The 25,753-nt window shown below is 38.6% G+C and overlaps 4 protein-coding genes and 1 long non-coding RNA gene across 18 annotated transcripts; 1 reads left to right on the plus strand and 4 right to left on the minus strand.

Moving 5' to 3' along the window:
• On the plus strand, positions 1-17,718 carry LOC140579017 (uncharacterized). Of its 10 annotated transcripts, XR_011983264.1 has the most exons (12): positions 1-214; positions 1,232-1,316; positions 1,418-1,675; positions 3,614-3,799; positions 4,300-4,397; positions 5,006-5,071; positions 5,582-5,661; positions 6,000-6,084; positions 8,324-8,387; positions 12,543-12,627; positions 15,701-15,776; positions 17,614-17,718. It is a non-coding gene; the product is annotated as an uncharacterized lncRNA (long non-coding RNA). The 10 variants fall into 10 exon arrangements; XR_011983265.1 differs by lacking the exon at positions 15,701-15,776; XR_011983263.1 differs by lacking the exons at positions 15,701-15,776; positions 17,614-17,718 and adding an exon at positions 13,298-13,451.
• On the minus strand, positions 5,442-10,759 carry LOC111841981 (extracellular calcium-sensing receptor-like). Its single transcript, XM_072701318.1, has 6 exons — positions 10,557-10,759; positions 10,045-10,315; positions 9,091-9,888; positions 7,850-8,077; positions 7,573-7,696; positions 5,442-6,352 (listed from the first exon to the last, which is right to left on the minus strand). The coding sequence occupies exons 1-6, from the start codon at positions 10,757-10,759 to the stop codon at positions 5,442-5,444; spliced, it is 2,535 nt and encodes an 844-aa protein (XP_072557419.1).
• On the minus strand, positions 11,670-14,980 carry LOC111841980 (extracellular calcium-sensing receptor-like). Its single transcript, XM_023808188.2, has 5 exons — positions 14,708-14,980; positions 13,759-14,565; positions 13,438-13,662; positions 13,223-13,346; positions 11,670-12,895 (listed from the first exon to the last, which is right to left on the minus strand). The coding sequence occupies exons 1-5, from the start codon at positions 14,963-14,965 to the stop codon at positions 11,982-11,984; spliced, it is 2,328 nt and encodes a 775-aa protein (XP_023663956.2). The 5' UTR covers positions 14,966-14,980; the 3' UTR covers positions 11,670-11,981.
• LOC111841977 (extracellular calcium-sensing receptor) lies at positions 17,567-21,596 on the minus strand. 5 transcript variants are annotated; one of them, XM_072701319.1, is made up of 6 exons: positions 21,394-21,596; positions 20,978-21,266; positions 19,558-20,355; positions 19,136-19,363; positions 18,855-18,978; positions 17,567-18,471 (listed from the first exon to the last, which is right to left on the minus strand). In XM_072701319.1, the coding sequence occupies exons 1-6, from the start codon at positions 21,594-21,596 to the stop codon at positions 17,567-17,569; spliced, it is 2,547 nt and encodes an 848-aa protein (XP_072557420.1). The 5 variants fall into 5 exon arrangements, with proteins under 5 accessions (XP_072557420.1, XP_072557423.1, XP_072557424.1 ...); XM_072701322.1 differs by lacking the exon at positions 21,394-21,596 and having other exon boundaries at positions 19,136-19,415; positions 19,616-20,355; positions 20,978-21,247; XM_072701323.1 differs by lacking the exon at positions 21,394-21,596 and having other exon boundaries at positions 19,136-19,400; positions 19,604-20,355; positions 20,978-21,247.
• A 568-nt stretch (positions 21,597-22,164) lies between these two features.
• On the minus strand, positions 22,165-25,753 carry LOC140578973 (extracellular calcium-sensing receptor-like). Its single transcript, XM_072701252.1, has 6 exons — positions 25,529-25,753; positions 25,101-25,392; positions 24,124-24,939; positions 23,773-24,000; positions 23,531-23,654; positions 22,165-23,078 (listed from the first exon to the last, which is right to left on the minus strand). The coding sequence occupies exons 1-6, from the start codon at positions 25,741-25,743 to the stop codon at positions 22,165-22,167; spliced, it is 2,589 nt and encodes an 862-aa protein (XP_072557353.1). The 5' UTR covers positions 25,744-25,753.

Here is a 25,753-nt window from a genome sequence, read left to right on the forward strand (position 1 = left end):
GTCGCTGGCTCGCGGGGGTTGACCGTTGGTGATTTCAGCAATAGGTTCTCGGGAAATATATTACGAATGTGTGTTAAAGTTAAAATACAGCATACTTTATTAGGTTTAATAATTTATGCCCTCTGCTTTTCTATTATCCTAACTAATTAAGTAGAATTTCTAACAAGTTAATTGGGCGTGACCGATTACGTCACCAGAACGACTTGAATACAAGGTTTGGACCAAGATTACTTGTTATACCTCAGGGCAAATATATAATTTACCTGGAAACGCAACTGAAGGAACTTAATTAAATTTGAATTACAATTATTTCTTATAAAGCTGCAGAAGTAACCCCTTCCTGAGGTGAATGAAGTCACAGCTGGTGCATTGTTAATGAGTATTTACGTCTTACCTTCCAGGAATTACTTTAGAAACGTGCACTGTTAACTGATTTTGGTTAAATGGAGGAGTCTTTTTTTTAAAGTATAGTTTGAACTCCATTTATGTTCTGTCGTGTTTTATTGGTGGATGTGCAGTTAAATGACCACTATGCAATACACATTAATAATTATTCTTTGGGGAAAAATTGTTTAAGTGTAGTATGTTTTTCTGTGAGTAAGAAAGGAATTACGGATACAGTTAAACACGATCTTGAAAATAATACACCGATGTATACACTGAAAAAAAAACACTAATAATTTATTCCTTTTAATGGCATCAAGATCTGTGTGAAGTCATTAGATTAACAGTAGCAACATTTTATTGCCAGACATTTTTAAAAAATATTATTTGTATTTTTAGCTCTTTTTCAAGACAAAACTGAAATGATTTCACTCATTACCATATACTTTGCTAGTGATCTGACATACAGTTCAATAAATGCTGTCCATGTGACACAGTATATAATAATGCTTAATGAAAGAAGCTTTGCCTTACCACAATACAGAACATGAATAAAAAGAGCAGTCAAAAAGCACAAGACCGCAAGAATTTCAATGTGCTCTAAAACACCAGAGAATCCCAGATCCAACCCTACAGCACACCATGGAATTGGCTTGTCTCTGTAGTACTTCATGTTGATGTTGGAGAAAGGAGGGGATAATGTTAACCAGAGCACACAAATTAGCACCTGTATGAGAGTGAATACAAGAACAGTGAGCATCTGCTGAGGAGGTCCAAACCATTTCATGACATTACTGCCTGGGAGTGTAGCCCTGAAGGCCATTAACACCACTATTGTTTTCCCCAGAACACAAGAGATGCAGAGGACAAAGGTGATCCCAAACGCCGTGTGGCGCAGCATACAGGACCAGTGAGAGGGTCGGCCGATGAACGTGAGTGAGCAGAGGAAACACAGGGTCAGGGAAAAGAGCAGCAGGAAGCTCAGCTCAGAGTTGTTGGCCCTAACAATAGGAATATTTTGTCCATTCTGCAGGATGAGAACTGCCACTGCTGCTGTCAAGAAAAGTCCAAGAATTGATAATGTACTTAACACCCAACCTAGAATCCCTATATGGGTGATACTGTGATTGTAGTCCGTTTTTATCGCAGTTTCTAGAATGTATGGGAAATATTCCTTTACACCTACAGAAAAAGGGAAAAATCAAGCTTAGTCTTCCACCTTTGAAAATTCAAGCTTATAACACTATAACATGACAGTTTTTTTATTTACAAATTTGCATAATCATACCAGGTAGGTTAGACATTTTTCCTTTGAGGTTTAGCATGCATTTGAAGTAGCACAATTGTCTCCTTTCCTCACAGTGGTCTGTCTCCTCCGTTTCAGTTGGGTAGTTCCTTCTGCACACTGATCTGGGCACCTTCCAAAGATGGAGCCCAGTATCAAATGCAGTGCATTTTTGTTATCAAATAATGCCGGTTTAAAAATCTGGTAACAGGGTTTATGTGACTATTAGCAATAAAATTTTGAAACGTAAATGTTGCATTGTGTAACAAATATTCTTCCATTTTTAGACATAGATTTATAGCATTATTAAGTTCTTCATAGGAATTTAAAAGTCATACCTGCTGTAGTGGAGAATAATTCCTGTTAGGACAGATGGAATTAGTGCTGACAGTTTGTTTGAGGTGTGTGTGCGCATTGCTATCAACAAAGCATACTGATTGACATGTGACCATGCTAATATCATTATAGACTCTGCGCTGAGAGATGGGACTGAATTCTCCACGTGGAGTCATACTGTAATTTTCTGACAAGTGCTTGTCCCAGTAGTCCTTGGCAAAGGTGTTGTCTGATGTTTGCATATTCAACCAGATGTGCTGCAGCCCTGCAGTATTGCACTCTGTGATGACACAACTCATTAATATCTGCAGAATATTTGCCATCCTAACAGTTACTAGATCTCTAGTTTGAATCCAGGCCTCAATACCAATCCACTGTATACCTGTGGTACATTTTGTTATCCCAAAGAGCCCTCGAAAGTAAGTTTTCATGGTCTTTGGAGTTAAAAGCGCAGTTTCTTCCAAAGTTGTGTTGAGGAATTGTGTCATATATTCAATATATATCCCCTCCTTTCTTGCAATTTTGGTAAATTCTGAGTACACATTTGTGCAGGAGACAAATCCAACCCATGTCCAGCCATAAGGTTTTAGAAGGACAACTAGGGGTTTGATCTGAAAGCAGTCACTGGACACTGTTCTGAAAAACCCAGTGTATGTGTTTCCATCGCTCAGACATTCACAGATTTTCATGTAGCATATCTATAAAAGAGAAAAAATATATTAATGCTGTTATCCTATAAAGATTTTACATTAATGATGTAAAATGTATAACTTGTTGTACAGTGATTCTCACCAGTGAAATATGTAAAGGGGCAATGGTTTTGCTTGCTGTGCTGATGGATCCTGATGAGGGATGTCCTTTGAGCGCCTGCACTCTGGCCCTGCTGCTGCTCTTTTGTCCAGGCACGGTTATCCATGCTGCACTGAGCATTTGAATGTTTTTACAGGCATGGTAGATTCTGTTGCTCAGTATGCGCAGCTTGCTGTTTATCTTAATCTCCTCAGTGGTGAAGGTCATTGAATGGGTATGCTTAAGTTCTCTGTAAAATAAGAAGAGGTAGATAGGCCACCCAAATATCAATGCGAAATACAATATTCACATTCAGTAAACATTTTCACACTATAGGTTTACCTATGTTAATTAAGTTTAATTATTCAATTCAATCAATTGTGTGAAATTGTATATTGGACATTTTTTTATAATAAGTGGTATGTGTATCTCGATAAATATTTTGTTATACTAGCATGAAGAATCTGTGTACTTACAGTGAAACTGTTTTTAAATGATTATCTATGAAAGTAAACTGTGCTCTGAAAGTTCTTAAGGTCCAATTAATAACTTTAGTTGAAAACAGACTGTATCATCTTATATCACTGTCAACATATTTCTTACTGCCAGTTTTATATTTTGCTACTTGAAAATCAACTCATGAATACATAAATAATTTTGTTTTTTTCAGTGGAATTTCACTTACCCGTCCAATGTTATCTTTAACGGCATTATTTTGTATTGGTATAAAATAGCCATGAAAGAATTATAAATGATGAAAATTCCTCCTTCTGTCATACTCATGTCATTTGATTTATCATTGTTTGATTTGCTTTCCAGCAATTTGCAAAAGGGATTCCCTCCTCTTGTTAAAAGGGCAAAGAAGATAACTCCAAATAGTCTCATTTCGGAGTCCTGACTCTGTCAGAGTGCTGATCTTTTAGTGTGCCCCGCTTTTATAGCCTTTGCGTGTAGCACAGGTGGAGGAGGACAACTGATTTTCAATAACGTGCCTAATTCTCAAAGGTAATCTGAACATTTGCTCAAGGCCTGAAGGCCTTGTACTTAAACAAATAACATCCTATTCACTGAAAGATTGTTTGTTATCTGGGAAGTTTTTTTTTTGTTGTTTTTAGTTTTCAGTGTTATGATGCAGTGAATTATCGACTGTTCAGTTCCTTTATAGTTTTACCATAAAAATGCGAAATACAGAAAAAAAATACTAAGCCTTTTATGATTGTGATGATTGTGATTATGGTGTATGATCATAGCTGACTTTTCCACACAGGGAAGGTATCTTTATAATGATGAAAAAACAGTAAAAGCAGAACTTGTATGAATAAAAATCAAAATTATGCATAGACACTCATTGTGTAGTATCATTTATAGTTTTAGGTAGCATATTCATAGACTTCTTTGTATATGAGGGTGAGGTTTGACCTTCAAAAGACTAATGGTGCCTTGTTTTGCAGTTTACTACAGGGGATTATTTATTTATTGACCGTAACTATGATTTGACCTCACAGATGTATTGCGCCTGAACACTGCACAATAAGGAGTGGCAACCTGCAGGCCCCAATGTTTCTGAGGTCAGGAATGAATGGCTGGTTTCATACTGAACCAGGTCAGCCTCCAACTAGAGGAGAGCAATGCACCCTGTAACACTGTGCAATGCACCTGAGAATAATTATCAAGAAGCGCCTAATTGACTTTTTGTGATGATGACACTCTACCGTTATGTTACTATTCCAGTGTTTTTGAGAAACATGTTGAGTTTTAAAGTGTTTTTGACAAGTTTCTGTATCTAATTTTGTGTGCCTGCCATAGTTGCTGCATAATGTGCATTTTTGAATAGTTTTTTTTTTTCAGTTATGTATTTGTAATGAATTTTGCCATGAAAAGGAGTTACTTTAAAACCACAGTGAATTGTTTTGTAGTAGAAGTTGTATTTTATTAATACTGCTGTATGTGCACTACAGGATGTTCTTTGAAATCTAGTAATGTGTTCTGAAATGTTGTGTCAGCAATATTCTGACTGGTGTTCAGAATTTTTAATTGTGAGCAGAGAAGTTTAACTAATTTGTCTTAGATTTGAATATCTATCTATCTGTCTGTCACTGCATCATTTAGTATAGGTTACAGTTTAGATTTATGTCTACATTTATAAATGAAACATTATTCATTAAAATAGGTCGATATTAATCTATACGTCTTCTGTTACCTGTTGTGCAGCACAGGGTTTTATGTGAATCTGGAGCCTATCCCAGGAAGTACAGGACACGAGGCAGGGGATGCTAAGTAAATATTTCCTGCATTTTAAGCTTGTTTTAAAAATATGAATATTGTTTTATTACTGGTTTGCATTTGATGTGTTTTTATTTACATTAATGCTGTAAAAAAACACTTAAGTGTTTTGGAACATTTGATGCTGCAATACATTTGATGTCCACTAGAGGGGATGGAACTCTTTTTTTACCTTATAGACCGGACAAAATAAGGGTTGCCGTTTTCACTTCCATACTTTTATTTCATTCTGATTCTGTAGAAGCAAAAGTAAAATGTCAAAAAGGCTTAAAGTTAATCAGTTTGTAATTTATTAATTTCCAATTATTTCACAATGCAACACATTGTTCTCTTTAATGTAACTATTATTTAGTATTGTATTTTACTAGTATTCCCTGTGTGTTTTGCCCAGTAAGTGCTTTTTTGTGTTTTTTTCTGGTTTATGTAATATTATATAGCATTTTGGAATGAAAATGCAAAATAGCAAACCAGAGCTTGAGGCTAAAATGGCAAATATTTCCACAGCCACTGTGAACTTCCCAGGTGAGCTGACATAGGCTGGGATAAAGGTGATCCAGACGGCACAGAATATGAGCATGCTGAAGGTGATGAATTTGGCTTCATTGAAGTTGTCAGGCAGCTTCCTGGCCAGAAAAGCCAGTACAAAGCACAGGGCAGAGAGGAGACCAATGTACCCCAGCACAGCCCAGAAGCCCACTGCTGACCCCACATCACACTCTAGAATGATCTTGTCTTTGTAGTACTTCATGTTCTTGTTGGGGAACGGAGGGGATAATGTTAACCAGAGCACACAAATTAGCACCTGTATGAGAGTGAATACAAGAACACTGAGCCTCTGCTGAGGAGGTCCAAACCATTTCATGACATTACTGCCTGGGAGTGTAGCCCTGAAGGCCATTAACACCACTATTGTTTTCCCCAGAACACAAGAGATGCAGAGGACAAAGGTGATCCCAAACGCCGTGTGGCGCAGCATACAGGACCAGTGAGAGGGTCGGCCGATGAACGTGAGTGAGCAGAGGAAACACAGGGTCAGGGAAAAGAGCAACAGGAAGCTCAACTCAGAGTTGTTGGCCCTGACAATGGGTGTATCTCTGTAATGAAAGAAAATTATGAAAACAATTATAGTCAGACAGACTCCAAATGAGCAAATAAATGCCAACGTTATTCCCATTATTTCTTCATAAGACAAGAACTCAATTTCTTTTGTGACACACCGATCCCTCTTCTCATTGGACCACTTATCTTCTGGGCACTTTATGCACTCAGTGGAATCTGCCAGTGTAATACACATAATTAGCCAGTGGATAAAAAAAAAAAAAAAAAAAAAATATATATATATATATATATATATATATATATATATATATATATATATATATATATATATGCACAGTGGTACCTCAGAACTCGAAATTAATCCGTTCAGAAAAGTTCAAGTTCTGATCGACTTTTCCCCATAAGAAATAATGAAAAACCAATTAATTGGTTCCCGGCCAAAAATTACACCAAAATATGTTTTTTTAGCATTTAAACACAAAATGAACCGGACAAAAAAGCATATACTGTACTAAACACATCTAAGCACATTTATCAAAACAGTAATTTTTAAAGTAAGAAAATAAATGTATCCAAACAATGTTAAAAAAGAACAATGTGTCATGCCCTGATCGTCCGCTCCTTTCATGTGCCATGCCCCCTCGTTAACCCCGTGTGCAATCCCCGTGTGATCAGCTCTTTTTGGTTGTTGTCATTAGTCCTCTGTATTTAGTACACGTTTCAGTTTCTTTCCTCAGTCCGGTCGTATTGTCCGTCTGCGCTTTGCCTGCCTTACCTGTAATTAAACCCCATATTCCCCGATACCCTGACGTCTGCGCCTTTGTCTCCGTTCCATCCCCACTGGGCACGACAATATTATTATAATTAAATGTATTAATGGTTTATTATTAATATTAAAATAATTAATAAGAAATCTTTATTTTTAAATGTATTTTATTATATAATAATAATTACTGTTACTGTCTATCATTGTCTAAATGTATTCTTAATGTCTAAATATATGTTATATATTCAGCTAGTGTAATAATAATAATAATAATAATAATAATTTAACTTTTATTGTCCCTCATGGGGAAATTCTTTTTACACCTCCATCAACTTGCTCTTTGTAGAACAAGCTGTCTGCGAAGGGCAGCCACCTGTTGGGGTGCCCAGGGAGCTGGGGGTAAACGATGCTATCACAGTGAATGCGAGGCTGAGACTGAAGCGTTACCCTATGTTTCCGCTGAGAGACGTGCCGCGTGACTGATTTCCCCGCGCGTACAAGTTATCTTAGGTCAACCTTCACGGTTTGACTTCTGAGATTCAGATCGAGTTCTAGGTAATTGGTTCGACTTTTAAGAAATTCGAGTTTTAATGAGTTCGAGAACTGAGGTACCACTGTATATGAAATCAAGGCATTTCCAGACTATACTTTTAATGTTCTTGGTATTTACCTGTAGCATTGCTAATCTCCCCCTCAGCACAGGGTATGCAGTCATAACAGCAGACAGGCTTTCCTTTCTGCACAGCCTTGCGGGTTCCTGGTGGACATCTCTCACTGCACACGGACACTGGCACCTGGCAAGGACACAAAAGCACATACAGAGCAGAGTTCAGGGTACAGGTCTTGAAGATGGTTTCTGCTACTTTTTAAGTAACACTGAAAACACGGTTGCTGAAAACTCACACTTCTGCAATTACTATGTACATATTAAATGCTGAAGGCAATACCTTTTTGCTGCCTCCTCCCCACATAATCTTGGCGTTGTTCATTATAAACTGTTCTCCTTTTGGTAATGATGCATCGTAGTAACCAATTGTAGCCACCTGTATGGTGCTCTCATCCACATTTTGTAAATTTATCAAATCGTATCTGGCTGATGGATCGCCATTGATATCAAAAAGTACGTTTTCTCCTGTTTTTAGTGTGAAATTCACAGCTTGCAGGTAATGTAAAACCTACAAAGGTGAAATTGATTGCCGTGGTAAGGCCCCATGTATTTAAATATTCTCCATACTCTGAGCCAGCAGCTGTGGTCATTGGGTTGCTTGGATGAGTTTGTTTTTTACCTTAATAAAATTTTGCTATATGGTAAGCTTCCTTTCTGTTAAACAAGAGTAATTGTTTGCATGTTACCATGGCTTACTAGAATGCTATTAAGACTTGCTTGAATATGTTCTGAATATGTTGAATATCTGTTGCAGGCCTAGAAAAAAATCTTGCACTGACAACAGTGGCCATTCTTGTATCTTCTTGATTACTTCTCAGGTAATAGCCTTGGGTAAAACTTTGGTAATTTGGGTTGAGTCAGGTAAATTTTTGTTTGATGATGCATGTTAAATGGAATTTGAAATAAAACTAATTATATATTGGTAGAGCAGAAAGACAACAAATACTTGTACCTAGAGTTTGGTAAGAAGTGCAAAAATTTACCAATAAGTGGAGTGCTGATTGACACATATATTTGTATTTGTTGCATTAATAATGTTACCGCTGAAGTGTAGAACACTAGAGTGCTAATTGTCTAATTCTTATATGTATATATTTAATGCACATATAAAAACTAATTTTATACTAGCTAGTTTATATATAATGCAGTGGTAAGTAATGATAAGTGAACCTATGTTATGTCTTTGCCATTTAGGTTCACTTTGATTTATTTCAGTTAATCCAAATCAGATACTAACTTAAATTCTAAATCAGTCAGTGTTTCTGGATTTTCTGTGCTGGGCATGTCATGAACTTTCAGTTATGATCAAAGTAAATTGTTTTTCTCTTTAGCAGTTTTTCTGTAAAACAGTATATATTTCTTATTCAGTGATAGCTGGTTGAAACTAGATTTATTACCTAATTAAAGTCGCCTAATTGAATTTGATTACAAGACAAGAAAGGCCAAAAGCTGTGGTGCTTTGGTAGCATATACTGTATAAACAGAGTGAAAATGTTACAAACACGACTACTGAAAAATTACCTTCCATGGCGGCAGTGTGCTACTGGAATCAAGACCGTAGCCGTGCTCATAGGTGTACAGGTTGTGTAGTGCGTGAGCCACAGCATACACTGCTTTGTACACGTTGTTGGTGAAACGCAGGTCACTGACGTCAGTGAACTGGTTCTGCACATCTTCTAAATTTTCAGAGCCATTACAGGGTCTTTTCTGGTATTTCTTGCTTCCAGTGGCCAATGTGCAGTTGAACACAATTTCCCAGAATTCTCTAACGAAAGAGCTCTGAGGAAAGTGTGAAGGGTGGAGTCTCTGGAGATAGTTCTGCAGGCCAGGTATCTGTGCCTTGCTGACTACAAATCCTATTGCCCCAACGAGCGCCTTGTTGCCCTTGCTGTTTGTAAGGGAAGTGTCTGTGATCCAGGCGTCGCTGCCAATCCACTGTATGTCAGTAATGTTCTGTCGCTCGGTCTCTTCCACCAGCACTTTGATTTCCCGGTGTGTCATAAAGGCCATGATGACCTTTGAGGTGGAGCGTTTTATTACGCTGACTATCCTGAGAAGCACACTGTATGGACCAGTACTGTCAAACGCCTCAGAATACTCAACACACACACCTTCCTGTTGAGCCACTTGAACAAAAGTGGCCATGCCATCGATTCCATAATCATTGTTGCTACTTACAGCCCCCACCCAGGTCCAGCCAAAGTGTTTAACCAACTGGGCAAGTGCTCTGCTCTGGTAATAGTCACTAGGAATGGTCCTGAAGAAGGTGGGAAACTCTTTTCTGTTACTCAGACATGCACAGGTGGCAAAGTGGCTTACCTGTGTTGGAAAAGAGAAGACCATGTGAGTCCATTTTCAAAATTTTAAATGCTAATACATGAGGTAACATTAAAAATACCTTTTGGTGAAAATGTCAACTTTACAACCTTTATGCATTCAGTTGTATTATATAGGTAATAATAAAGTTACTCTTACCACAGGTATATCAAACCTGCCCAGTATCCTGGCAAATCCAATTGTAGGTGTTGATCCTGAGTGTCCAATTATAGCTTGGACTCTCTCGGGTTTGTTGCACTTGTAGGTTTCCCCATTTATTAAAGTAATGGCAGATTTTAGTATGTTTGTGTAGCCACAGGCATTATAGATTTTGTATCCCAAGGTGAGGTTGGGGAGAAGTTTCGAGTTATTTATTTCTTCAATTGCATAGACCATTGCTTGTGCAAATTGAAATTCTCTGAAATTTAGACTGAAGACACAACATAATGCATTATTAACATAATAAATCAATAGAAATTTCACTTAACTTACATGCATATGTAATATTTGTATACCTTTGAACAAATTATTAGAACAGTAATCTAAATTATTATTTCCATTAGTGCAGTAGCAAAATGTGTTGTCCAGAGATTAAAATTAGTGGTACTCTGCAGTTTTAGTTGTTAAAGTGATGGTTTTTTTCAATTTGATGAAATGCCAAATAGTTATACCTCACACATTTTGGGTCTTCTGGAAAGTTCTCAAAGCTGTATTGTTTTCCAATGTAGCCTGAATGAAAGCTGAAGATTCCTCCGATAAGTAGATCTCCATCACTGACAAGCTCTGGAAGCTTAGCTCTGCTCAGCAACCTGCATTCAGGTTCTTCAGCCTGGGCTAGTAGTCCCATCAGAAACAGACCCAGCAACAGCAGCATCCCCACTTTTCTTGCCTGCACACTGTAAATAATGTCAAGCAGCACCTGTGTTTTTATACCTCTAGACCTAACTCTCTGATGGAATAGTGAAACGTCAGCCTTCTTTTCTGTCGAATCACAGATCACTTAAGGTTAATTTACTTCTGGAAAAATGACATGGGCTTATTAGATTTGAATAATTGTGACTGGTCATTAAAAAGAGCAATGAATAAAATTCTAAATAAAAACAATATGAAACATAACTATAATTCAATATGTAAGAACTTTTTCTTTGTAAAACCTAATTTTGGGCCATGACTTCTGCAGCCTTCCAGAGTCTGACATTATACTTTTCAGTAATACTATGAGTAACATTTATTTGATGGACAGATCATCTTTGATTCAAAGATAATTTTATTGTATATGATTTTTATTGCAGATATGGTAGACCTACTTTTATATTTATATTTTTGTCTTTACATGAAGCACTGTAAACTTTACATAATCTTTTTTTCTGAAATAAGACATGAAAAGCAAATTACAAGAGAAAAATTAAAATATGATAAAATGTGTTTAGACAGAGTAGATGTGTATTATTAGCCAGTATTGATATGGCTGTATGAGACAATGTATTGGAAAAATTTGTCAGAAATGTTGCTGTAATTATTATACAGTGAAATCGGTCTAAGTCGACACTCGCGGGACCAGCTTAAAAGTGACGACTTAGAGAATTGACGAGATACTTGTCGACACTTTGGCTACTTATGTCTATCTCGCCGTTTTGTCGACTAGTAAATATAACTCGCCGTTTTGCCGACTTATAAAGTCGACACTTCGGCGACTTATGTCTATCTCGCCGTTTTGCCGACTAGTAAATATAACACCATACCTCTACTACACCGCACTATACACGCGACACTTAAGACCAGGGAGCTACTAGTGCGATAGGTGGGGATTCCCCGTTTATACATTGCCGTGGTGACAAGCAGGCGGCGGGAATGCAGCGATTGGGGTGTCGACTTACAGGTAGGAAAATCCATTCATTTGTGTTGTTCGGGACCGGGATTTAGGTGACGACTAAGGGAATTTGACGACTTACAAGCGGCGATTTACACAAGGGATTTTAAATGAAACATCATTAGGAAAAATCGGGACTTTTGCTTGAGCGTCGACTTGTACACATTGACGAGTTACAAGCCGGCGACTTAGACCAGTTTTACTGTATTTTATAATAGTGTTTTTGCTAGAGGGATTTTGATGGCATTTTTCCCATTATATGCTTTTTTGTGTTTTTCTCTGGAGTTATCAAAATAACATAACATTTTGGAGCAAAAATACAAAAGAGCAAGCCAAAACTTGATGCTAGAATGGCAAATATTTCCACAGCTACAGTGAACTTCCCAGGTGAGCTGACATAAGCTGGGATAAAGGTGATCCAGACGGCACAGAATATAAGCATGCTGAAGGTGATGAATTTGGCTTCATTGAAGTTGTCAGGCAGCTTCCTAGCTAGAAAAGCCAGTACAAAGCACAGGGCAGAGAGGAGACCAATGTACCCCAGCACAGCCCAGAAGCCCACTGCTGACCCCACATCACACTCTAGAATGATCTTGTCTTTGTAGTACTTCATGTTCTTGTTGGGGAACGGAGGGGATAATGTTAACCAGAGCACACAAATTAGCACCTGTATGAGAGTGAATACAAGAACACTGAGCCTCTGCTGAGGAGGTCCAAACCATTTCATGACATTACTGCCTGGGAGTGTAGCCCTGAAGGCCATTAACACCACTATTGTTTTCCCCAGAACACAAGAGATGCAGAGGACAAAGGTGATCCCAAACGCCGTGTGGCGCAGCATACAGGACCAGTGAGAGGGTCGGCCGATGAACGTGAGTGAGCAGAGGAAACACAGGGTCAGGGAAAAGAGCAACAGGAAGCTCAGCTCAGAGTTGTTGGCTCTGACGATGGGCGTGTCCTTGTGTATGAAGAATATTACAGCAACACAGCCGGTTAAAAAAGCACCAAGTAATGAAAATATGACCAACAATATTCCCATAATTTCCTCAAAGGATAAGAATTCTGTGATTTTTAGGATGCATTTATCTCTGAGTTTATTCGACCAGAATTCTGCTGGACAGTTGATGCAGTCGATGGAATCTGCATAAAAGTGAAAAAAATTAGTTTTATACTCCAGTATCAGTCTTTACAATTAAATTAATTTTATTGTCGTTTTCATTTATTTTAAAATGATTAAACTCTAAATTAATTTCTCTCTGAAAACAATACATGACATGCATTATGTAAATGCAATTTATTTTTGCAAGGTCCATTATGATTTTTTTCTGTCTTCTTTGACATATTTAAAATGCTTTTGAATTAATAAGGAAAAAACAGTTGGTAATATTAGTATTTGTTTTACCAAAAGCATTATGACATTCTGTTTTTTATTGTACTTCTACATAAGTAATTCAAAGCTTACAATACCAGTTGTGTTGCTTATCTTTCCTTCTGCACATGGTATGCAATCAAAACAGCAAATAGGCTTTCCTTTCTGCACAGCTTTACGTGTACCCAGGCGACAGCTCTGACTGCACACAGACACTGGCACCTTCAGGAGCAGAGTGCCTGTCAGCAAAGGGCCACTACTTAGCCAAATTGTGTTCTGCTTACAAAGCCAGGCTTTTCAGGAAATATGGTACCTGGTACTGATTCTGCCTCCAGATGATGCTGATGTTGTTCAGTGAGAGCTGACGCTGGGGAGGCAAAGAGGCATCGTAGAGGCCAACTGCCATAAACTCAGTCTTCCCATCTTTACTTTGCCAGTTTAACAATTCATACTTTGCTCCAGGGTCTCCTTTTTCATCAAAGAAGACATTCTCACCAGTTTTCATTGAAAATTTAACTTGTTTAAGATAATTAATAACCTGTAATAAGCAAATTGTTGCACATCAAATCACATAAAAATGATGAAAATTAAAAATGCAATCTTGTAGTTTTACTTATACTGAGCATTTGTTTACCTGCCAGTGATCACTGTTTTCAGCTCTTTTTACACATAAATTATTTATTCCATTTCCTTCTGTGCAAGTTGCCATGTTATTTAGTGCATGAGCTACAGCATAAACTGCTTTATAGACATTATTTGCAATTTGCAATTCTGATACATCTGTATATTGGTTGTATATGTCATCCAAACGCTCAGACCCAGTACACACGTCCCTGAATCCAAAATTTTCTCTTGTGAGGAATTTACAGCCAAATATAGTTTCCCACAGCTCGGTGTAAATGGGAACAGTGGAAGATGGGCGGACACTGAGAAGAAATTCTCTCAAACCTCTGATTGTAGCTTTAGGAATTGCAAATCCCATTGATCCTCTTAAAATGTGTTGAAATTTTCCAGTTGCAATGTTTGAGTCAGAAATCCAGGATTCACTGCCAATCCACTGCAATCCGGTGACATTCTGCAGGGCCAGCTCCTCCAGTAAAACTTCCATGTCAGAATAGGAAACGAAGGCCACAATAACTTTGGAGGTGGACATCTTTATAACGTGCACTATTCTCCGGATATTTTCTTTGGGGTCTGTTCTAAAGAAAGCTTCTGAATACTCGACGCAAACTCCTTCATCAGTGGCAGCTTTCATGAAAGTGGCCATCCCATTGTTTCCATAGTCATTGTTACTGCAAACAGCCCCCACCCATGTCCAACCAAAGTGCTTTACCAACTTGGCCAGTGCTCTGCTCTGATAGTAGTCACTGGGAATCGTCCTGAAGAAGGTGGGATATTTTTTTTTGTCACTCAGGCAAGCGCAGGTGGCAAAGTGACTGATCTGCAGCAGAAACAACAACATAAAATGCAAAACGTTTATGTATCTCCCTGAAAGTACTTACCTTTACTCAGTTACATTGCAAAGGTATGGTTTTGTGTCTTTAAAGGAGATTAAACAAGCAATGGAAATGACACAAGCTTACCACTGGTATGTGCAAAGGCCCAATGGAGGCTGAAATTGCCATAGTTGGTGTTGAAGATGTTTCTGCTATGATGGCCTGAATTGTCTTTGGGGTTAAGCAGTTTGTGTCCGTGATAGTTTCGTCATAACCATTAACTAAAGACATGGCTGACCTTATGGCCAGTGCTATAGAGCTGCAGGAGTCATAGATTTTATACCCCAAGATGATGTCAGGCAAAATATCAGTGCTGTTGTTGATTTCTTCAATTGCAAATACCATAGTCTGAGCATTTTGAAATTCTCTGAGGCTTAGACTACAAGAAAAAATAAGTAATAAATAGGTGAATGATTTCAGGTTAAAAATAGTTGCAAATACATTTTAGGGAGAACACAAAAGTCATGTGCAAGCACTACAATAGGTTTAACTTGGGCAGTTCGCCTCATTTGTTAGAAATATGCAATTCTAGAAAGGGCCATGTTAATATACATGTGCATAGACACTTCTAGATTGCAAATAAGTACAATCAGTATTTATAAAATTATGAAATATATATGCTACGGAAATAAATGATTGACCCAGTGTTAGAAATATGATTTCAAACAAAAGTATATCAAAAACACCATGTTTTAATAATGAAGTGTGTGTTTTATTCAACTTATTTGGACTTAAAATTTTGAATCTGTTGGTTTAAGAGAGCTCATAAGAGCCTATATTGGCTTAAAATTTAAAGATGTTCAGAAGACAGCAAGCATCACTGACTGAATTTTTGTTCTTTTTCTGGTAACAATGTTTACAAACGGAGAAAAAAAATACGGTCAAAATACCACCTCTTGTGGTTTTATGGATAAAAGTTTTGTAATTTAATTTAAATTTAGTAAAACCATTATATGAATGCTCGACTCACCTTTTACACTTTGGTGGGTCAGGTTTGCTGGAGAAGGTGGACTGGGTTTCCACCCAGCTATTATGGAAGGAGAATATCCCACCAATGATGATGTCTCCATCTTTTAGCAGCTGTGGGTGCTCTGCCTTGCCCAACAGCTGACATGGCAGGATCCCTGATCTCACCTGTGGGGTGAGCAGGAACCAGGTGGGCAACAGCCAGGTGGGCCAGGGCAGCATAGCTTCTCATACAGATCTCTGTCACATGTTTGCAGTTTTTATCTTTTATAGTGCTGGGGGTGGAACTTGTGTTGTCTGAATGATAGGCAGTGTTATCTTCCTTAGGTAAAGCACTAATGTCATGCTGTCCCAGCGGAGCTGCAGCAGCCGTGGTTCAAAATGACACAAGCTGTTTGTTTGGGAAATCATGCTATGATTTTATACTAACAGTAGTAGGACTATTAACAGTGTATTAATCTTCTGCTTCTCCTACTGTGTATAAATTGAAGCAGAAGTTTTAATTACTTAAGCAATTGTAAAATAGAGGACTATTTGGTTGACTGCATATATACTACCGGTAAACCAGTATTTCCACATCTAATGGTCTGCTTCTACCTGACCCTGAAAATGTTAGCAGGTTATCACATTACATTCACCTCCCCAGCTTTGCCATAGTAATGATTTTATGGGACTCCTTTGGAGGTCCGCTCAGTACATTTATGATTGAGGTGGCAATAATTAACATTACTATTCCTGGTCTGCATGGAACCCATGGTGTGTAAACATGTGAGGTCAAGGTCAGCACTAATTACTGATTGGCTAAGACACTGAACTTGTATGTCTCTTAAACATGAACAGAAAATTACTGTATATAAGAAAACTGGCCAAAAACAAAAAACATTTAATGTACTTCATTAACATATGCCGTTGGCATGGTCATCATTCCACTCACACAAAGCAAGATTATGCTGTTATTACACTAATTGAATATTATGCTGTTGATTCAAATAGCCGTTCGCATAACAGTATTTAGGCAAAGACCGCAACTGTCTTCCCTTGTTATTGAACATTTTTGCACTTGTGACCTTGCAGTCTGAAAAAAACAAGTCAATTGTTTTACGTTTTTATTTGTATTATTTAATTTTTTCTATATCACATGTAACATTGTGAGATAGACACAAGTATTTATTAACAGCCTGTGTTTAACTATGTAGGCAGGAGGCTTCAATGCAAATGTACTTCCATAGTTCTGTCACTCAGTCTGTCTCTGTCATTTTAGGAGCTATTGTTAGGTCGGTGATCTTTCTTCCAGATGGGTTCTATCCACTGCTGTATCAGTGTTTAGAGCATGCTCCCTGAGGGGGCACCTCCGGGAGAGAGAACTTGTAGTTGCAAACAAAGAAATGCTCATCAGAATCACGGTGTTTTTCTCTTGGTAGCCTGTATTTTTAAACTTTACTGTGAAAAGAAGCACTTTGCTAACAAAATATATCATGTAATGCAGGTTAGATTCAGTTGAATGATTTTGCCAGTTGTAATGATTCATTGTTTTAATATTTTACCATTATTTAATATTTTTTGCACCTCTAAGTATACATAACATACTTTAGCTGCTGCCTGTGTAGAACAATAATCAAGTGTTTGTATTTAGCTGACAAATTCCAGAGTGGTAGGATAATCAGTAGAGTCACTCTTCCATGCAATAATATTAAGCAGCCAGCAGCACAATGTTTAATGATACAAACACATGTTGAAATTGGCAAATTCCGGGAGGGACCTTTGAGCTAGATATTTAAATGCTTTACATATTTAAACCGTAATTAAAATCCATGCAAATTTTAATAGATTATATTAACATAATTAAAATAAGTAAACAAGTTTATAAATTTGTAAATATTCGCCAGGCACCCAAATTATAAGTAGAAAAACATATTTTCTGAATAACATCATTTGCTCATTTGAAAAACCTTGCATCTGGTGTGCATCATGTATTGATATTTATTTGGATGCTTTTCCCATTAAAGCCTTTTTGGTGTTCTTTTCAGGTTTAAATATTATGAAGTAACATTTTGGTATGAAATTACAGAAGAGTAAACCAGAGCTTGATGCTAAAATAGCAAATATTTCCACGGCCACAGTGAACTTCCCAGGTGAGCTGACATAGGCTGGGATAAAGGTGATCCAGACGGCACAGAATATGAGCATGCTGAAGGTGATGAATTTGGCTTCATTGAAGTTGTCCGGCAGCTTCCTGGCCAGAAAAGCCAGTACAAAGCACAGGGCAGAGAGGAGACCAATGTACCCCAGCACAGCCCAGAAGCCCACTGCTGACCCCACATCACACTCTAGAATGATCTTGTCTTTGTAGTACTTCATGTTCTTGTTGGGGAAAGGAGGGGATAATGTTAACCAGAGCACACAAATTAGCACCTGTATGAGAGTGAATACAAGAACACTGAGCCTCTGCTGAGGAGGTCCAAACCATTTCATGACATTACTGCCTGGGAGTGTAGCCCTGAAGGCCATTAACACCACTATTGTTTTCCCCAGAACACAAGAGATGCAGAGGACAAAGGTGATCCCAAATGCCGTGTGGCGCAGCATACAGGACCAGTGAGAGGGTCGGCCGATGAACGTGAGTGAGCAGAGGAAACACAGGGTCAGGGAAAAGAGCAGCAGGAAGCTCAGCTCAGTGTTATTGGCTCTGACGATGGGCGTGTGTCTGTGATAGTAAAATATCAGTCCTACTCCAGTGGTAAAAAAGGCTCCAATTAAGGAAAATAATGCTAGGAGAAGTCCCATCAGGTCTCCATAAGACAAAAATTCAATTTCCTTTAAAACACAGGCATCTCTCCTGATGTTGGACCAATATTCAGATTGGCACTTGATGCAGTCTACTAAATCTGTATTATAAAAAAACACATCAGCAAGGAATTATTAGTGTTTTAACTAATGTTTATAGTTGTGGTAACTGACATAGGGTTTATTATTCAGAATCTCTGTCTGTTTTGAACAATCTAAATAAACACTGCCATAGCTTCTATTCAGATTAGAAATGATGAATTATGCAGATGTAATCCTTGCTTCTGAATAAGTGTCTTTTGTGTAGCTTTAATTGGGAAATTATAAAAATTGGCGACATAATGTAAATACCCCATATGTCCCTCCTGCAAATAACACAAATATTAAAACTGTCAGTGTGCTTGGTTTTCATTTTTAAGTCATGTCAGGAATTCTTTTCTGTATATATACCAAAACACTACAGATGACCTCACTGTTGATGCACCTGTAGCATTGCTGATCTCCCCCTCAGCACAGGGTACACAGTCGTAGCAGCAGACAGGCTTTCCTTTCTGCACGGCCTTGCGGGTTCCTGGGGGACAGCTCTCACTGCACACTGACACTGGCACCTGGCAGGGACACAAAAAGCACAAACAGGGCAGCATCTCACAGTGCTGGTCTTGAAGATGCTTTCTGCTGCTTTTTAAGTAGCACACTGAAAGCTGGGTTGCTGAAAACTCACACTTCTGCAATTACTATATTCATTTTAAATATTGTAAGTAATACCTCTTTGCTGCCTCCTCCCCAGACAATGTTGGTGTTGTTCATGATGAACTGTTGTCCTTGTGGTAACGATGCATCATAGTAACCAATTGTGGCCACCTGCATGGTGCTCTCATCCACATTTTGTAGATTTATCAAATCATATCTGGCTGGTGAATCTCCGTTGCTGTCAAAAAGTACTTCTTCTCCTGTTTCTAGTGTGAAATTCACAGTTTGCAGGTAGTGTAAAACCTTTGCACAGAAATAACAAAAAAAATTGCTGTTTTTTCTTTTAGGGAATATCCTGGTACATATTAAGTCACATTGATGTTAGCTTTGTCGTATATATATAATATTATTCATGCAGCAGTCTGAGTTTCATCAAATCAAATTAATTTAAGAGTTTAAACAGTTATGAAGTCAACCCCAAATGTCCCCCAGCTGACCTTCCATGGCGGCAGTGTGCTACTGGAATCAAAACCGTAGCCGTGCTCATAGGTGTACAGGTTGTGTAGTGCGTGAGCCACAGCATACACTGCTTTGTACACGTTGTTGGTGAAACGCAGGTCACTGACGTCAGTGAACTGGTTCTGCACATTTTCTAGATTTTCAGAGCCATTACAGGGTCTTTTCTGGTATTTCTTGCTTCCAGTGGCCAATGTGCAGTTGAACACAATTTCCCAGAATTCTCTAACGAAAGAGCTCTGAGGAAAGTGTGAAGGGTGGAGTCTCTGGAGATAGTTCTGCAGACCAGGTATCTGTGCCTTGCTGACTACAAATCCTATTGCCCCAACGAGCGCCTTGTTGCCCTTGCTGTTTGTAAGGGAAGTGTCTGTGATCCAGGCGTCGCTGCCAATCCACTGTATGTCAGTAATGTTCTGTCGCTCGGTCTCTTCCACCAGCACTTTGATTTCCCGGTGTGTCATAAAGGCCATGATGACCTTTGAGGTGGAGCGTTTTATTACGCTGACTATCCTGAGAAGCACGCTGTATGGACCAGTACTGTCAAACGCCTCAGAATACTCAACACACACACCTTCCTGTTGAGCCACTTGCATAAACGTGGCAATGCCATTTATTCCATAGTCATTGTTGCTACTTACAGCCCCCACCCAGGTCCAGCCAAAGTGTTTAACCAACTGGGCAAGTGCTCTGCTCTGGTAATAGTCACTAGGAATGGTCCTGAAGAAGGTGGGAAACTCTTTTCTGTTACTCAGACATGCACAGGTGGCAAAGTGGCTTACCTGTGTCAGAAAAGGGCATAGAACACATTTCTTCACATTTGCACAATATCTGTTTTTTTAACTGAAAAGAAAATGCAAATGGATCAATATTTTAATTTATTTTTTAGGTAGTAGTTAGGGTGTGTCTTTCAAAAATAATGCTGCTTCCATTTAAAATTCACATGTTGGAAAAAAACATCTTAACCATATACATAACCACGATAGGTCGTTGTAATAGGGAAAGAATGTAATTTAACCTTTTTAGTCTCCTCAATGCATAATTAATAAAAAATTAGGTTTACATTTATTTATCTAGTAAACCCCCTTTTCCCAAAGCACCTGAAAGGTACAGTTATTGCACTTGCATAATTATAAAATAATTCTTATAATTCAGACTTCTCTGACCCCACCTTAATGTTAATTAATTTTAGGTTTGGTGAAATTGAGTAAATGCATTTTTATTTGTTGTTATATGTAGTTTTCCAAGTACTTTGAGAAAGTTGTAGGAATTTACTTAATTTTTTATTTTTCTGGCTTCATAAAAGTTTCTCATCCCCTTTTAAGGAGAATTTTTATTGTCAGTATGTTACCATATATCTTTTCAAGGTATTTTAAAAGTGTAATTATAGATGTTATTCCTTACCACTGGTATATGAAACCTTCCAATTACTGTAGCAAATCCAATAGTAGGTGTTGATCCTGAGTGGCCTATTATAGCTTGAACTGTGTCTGGTTGAGTGCAGTTATTGCTGTGGATTGCTTGATCTTGGCCATTTACCAAAGCCAAAGCAGCTCTCATTATGTTTGAAGTGCCACAGTCATTATAAATTTTGTATCCCAGGAATGCATGAGGTAGAATTTCAGAATTTCTGTTTATTTCTTCTATTGCAAAAATCATCGTAAGAGCAAACTGAAATTCTCTGAAATTTACACTGGAAAAAGAGCATTAGTTTTTGATTAGACTTATTTCTACATACTGGAAATTTTCTATTGTTAATAATGGATAAGTCAAGCAATATAGCAGTTAGCATTGAAAAGATAAATTTAATATTTACATACTTTTTGCATGGCAGCGGTTTTGGGATTGTTGTAAAGGACTGTATGTCAGCCTCTTGTCCAGTGTGAAATGAAAAGATTCCTCCGATAAGCATATCCCCATCCTTGGAAAGTTCTGGAAGTTGCGCTCTGCCTAGCAGCGTGCACTTGGAGTCCTCAGCCTGGGCTGGTGGTCCGATCAGTAACAGACCCAGCAGAAGCAGCATAGCTCAGCCTGTCAGCGCACACGCACAGCTCCCTTCCTTGCCTTCTGCCACCTTTATACTACCTCTCATACATTGGCACCTGTTGAACCATGGTTCCCTTTCAGTACTTTTCCCAAGTGAGTCAGGAGTAACCGTGGTTTCAAGAGTGCCCCCCAACCCCATTAGACCTCAAAGCAGTTCTTGAATTGTTATGGATTATCTGTAAATTTAATTTGAATCATTGTTCATCAAATATAGTTTTTTTTCTCTTTTTGATGATGATGGTGATGTTTCAGTCGGTGTGCGAGGTTGTCAGGATCATCCACAAAATGAAATTACATCATAGTGCGTACAAAGAGCCGATAGCATTTCTGCCCACAGGAATTTTTACAGCATTTTATATCAGGATTATTTATATGATGAGAATTCACTGGTTATTTTTGTTGTGTTTGATAGATATATTTGTCATCATTTCCTAAAATATGTATAGTCAATAAATTGTCTTCTACATTCTATTGTAAACACTACTCAAAAAATATACAAGTTTATTTAATACTTACTTTTACATATTTTTATTTACATATGTTTTTCACAGAGATTTTGAAGGCATTTTACCCATAAGGAATTTCTTTGTGTTCTTTTCTGGTTTAAGCAAAATAATATAACATTTTGGGATAAAAATACAGAACAGCAAACCAAAACTGGAAGCTAAAATGGCAAATATCTCGACGGCCACAGTGAACTTCCCAGGTGAGCTGACATAAGCTGGGATGAAGGTGATCCAGACGGCACAGAATATGAGCATGCTGAAGGTGATGAATTTGGCTTCATTGAAGTTGTCAGGCAGCTTCCTGGCCAGAAAAGCCAGTACAAAGCACAGGGCAGAGAGGAGACCAATGTACCCCAGCACAGCCCAGAAGCCCACTGCTGACCCCACATCACACTCTAGAATGATCTTGTCTTTGTAGTACTTCATGTTCTTGTTGGGGAAAGGAGGGGATAATGTTAACCAGAGCACACAAATTAGCACCTGTATGAGAGTGAATACAAGAACACTGAGCCTCTGCTGAGGAGGTCCAAACCATTTCATGACATTACTGCCTGGGAGTGTAGCCCTGAAGGCCATTAACACCACTATTGTTTTCCCCAGAACACAAGAGATGCAGAGGACAAAGGTGATCCCAAACGCCGTGTGGCGCAGCATACAGGACCAGTTGGAAGGTGGTCCAATAAACGTGAGTGAGCAGAGGAAACACAGGGTCAGGGAAAAGAGCAGCAGGAAGCTCAGCTCAGAGTTGTTGGCTTTTATAATAGGCGTGTTCTTGTATCTGAAGAAAATAATTGTCACTACACTTGTTATGCCTGTTCCAAGTAAGGAAACAACTGTGAGCATTATTCCCATAATTTCTGCATAGGACAGATATTCAGTTTCTTTCAGAATGCATTTGTCCTTCAATTTATTTGACCAGTATTCCGGATGACATTGCATGCATGTGACAGAATCTGTAAGAAAAATTTGAGAACATAATATTAACACGATGTTCTTTCATGTTCTGTTATAAAGAAAAGTGCAGCTATTTTATACATTATAATCAAAAACATTTAGGCAAAAAAATCACCTTTCACTACATTATACTTTTTCACCATATACTGTATATTTTTTAGCATAATTGTGGTGAGCCATCTCCTGCATTCATCTTCCAACCACTTATACTAGAATTGTGGCAGGGACCGGCCTATCCCAAGCAGCACAGGGCACAAAGGAGTAGGTGTATACCCTGTCCAAGATCAGTCAGTCACAAAGCTTGCACACATGCACACAAACAAATGGCAATTTAGAAGTGCCAGTTAGCTCAGCTACCCGGGGGAAACTCAGACAGTGCACACAGAACTTCACACACAAAACACAGGTAATATTATATAAGGTTATGCAATATATATTTCTATAAAGGTACCTGTAGCATTGCTGATCTCCCCCTCAGCACAGGGTACACAGTCGTAGCAGCAGACAGGCTTTCCTTTCTGCACGGCCTTGCGGGTTCCTGGGGGACAGCTCTCACTGCACACTGACACTGGCACCTGGCAGGGACACAAAAGCACAAACAGAGCAGCAGCTATATGGCAGAAGCTGCAGAAATTGCTGCAATTTGACATTGATTCAATTTCTCGTTAAACAACCATATGTGTCAAGACTCACCTCTTCTGAATTTTTTGCCCATATAATGGATACATTGTTCAGTCTTAGTTGTTTCTCTGTGGGTAAAGATGCATCATATCGTCCCACTGTGGCAATATGAATCTGGCCGTCTGGCTGCTGTTGCCAGTTTACAAGATCATACTTTGCTGCTGGATCTCCATTCTTGTCGAAAAACACTTCTTCACCCTCCTTTGTTTTGAAACGAACTTTTTTCAGTTGCTGTAAAAACTATCAAAAAATTGTTATTGACAAATTACTTTAAATATTATACAAGGTAAGACATTTATAAAATACTGTAAATATTACATGAGGTATGAAGGTATTTGTGAAAATTCGTGTTACTTAGCATACCTTCCATGGTTCGGGTTGCCTCTTAGTGGCACAGGTTTGGTTGTCAGCCGCCTCTTGATCAGATTTGCAGGTGAATAACTCATGCAGCGCGTGAGCCACAGCATACATCCCTTTGTACACATTATTCAGGATTTGTATCTGAGACATATCGGTGTACGTGTTATCAATCCCGCTCAGATTCTCAGTGCCTGTGCATACTTTACCACTGACTGAATCCACATCACTGGGAAATTTACATTCAAATAAGCCTTCCCAAAACTCTTGAAAAATAGTATTACCAGATGTGTTCAATGATAGAACATCCAACATGAAATCTCTTAGGCCTGACACCTCTGCTTTTGCAATAGAAAATCCTATTGCTCCACTAAGGACATAGTGGCCCTTGACAGTGGCTGTGTATGGGTCAGCGATCCACCCCTCACTGCCAATCCATTGGTACCCTGTAAGATTGTGGTGAGCCATCTCCTGCAACAGCACATCAATGTCCATGTAGGACAAGAAGCCCACTATAACCCTGGAAGTGGACCTCTTAATAGTGTCAATTATTCGTAATACGTCTTCCTTTGGGTATGTTCTGTAAAAAGGTTCTGAGTACTCAATGCATATTCCTAGATGTTGGGCGGTCTCTATAAAAGTGGCCATTCCGTTATTGCCATAGTCATCATCTGTCCTGATGGCACCCACCCATGTCCAGCCAAAGTATTTGACCAGCTGGGCCAGTGCTCTGCTCTGGTAGTAGTCACTAGGGATGGTTCTGAGGAATGATGGATATTTCCTTTTGTCACTCAGACAAGCACAGGTGGAAAAGTGACTTACCTGTTGAACATAGATATGTTGTTTACTGGGCCTTTTACAGCACATCTTCAGGTACTAGCCCATTCAGTGAAAGACAGTTAATATGTTTTACATAAATTAGTCTGTACATGACATTCTTCTGCGTGTTAAGATTTTCTGAAATGTTAAGCCTGCCTACCTACCACAGGTATATTAAAGGGTCCAATAGATGCTGAAATTGTAACAGTGAGAGATGAAGAGGACTCTCCTATAATTGCCTGGACTGTAGATGGTTTGGTACAAAGTGTATCAGAAGCTTGGCCCTGGTGATCGTTTGCCAGGGTCATGGCTGCCCTCACAGCCGTAGTAACTGAACCACAGGTGTCATAGATCTTATAGCCCAGAGTGGTATTTGGCAGCAGAGATGTGCTGTTATTAATCTCCTCAATGGCAAAGATCATACTCTGAGCATACTGAAATGATCTGAGGTTTAAACTAAAATGACAGATACAACATGAAGCATTACATGTCAGACAATCCTCAATTATGTAAGAATATTTTATTATTTAAACACATGCAATTAAACAATCCTTAAAGCTTAACCACTGTTACTTTGTGAAAATGGACTTACTCTGTGCATTTCAAAGGTTGTGGAGCCTGTGAATATAGAAGCTCTCTTTCCTGGTTTTTGTGGAATGAGAAAACGCCTCCGATCATGATGTCTCCATCCTTTTGAAGCTGTGGGGTGTGAGGTTCTCCCCACAGGTGACAGGAAGGTTCATCTTTCCTGGATAAAGAACCACCACTCAGGAGAACAAAGATTGGGGCTGCCAGCACATGCCACATCGGTGCCTGA

Source organism: Paramormyrops kingsleyae, chromosome 17 (genome assembly GCF_048594095.1).
Source record: "Paramormyrops kingsleyae isolate MSU_618 chromosome 17, PKINGS_0.4, whole genome shotgun sequence".
Classification (NCBI taxonomy): Eukaryota; Metazoa; Chordata; class Actinopteri; order Osteoglossiformes; family Mormyridae; genus Paramormyrops; species Paramormyrops kingsleyae.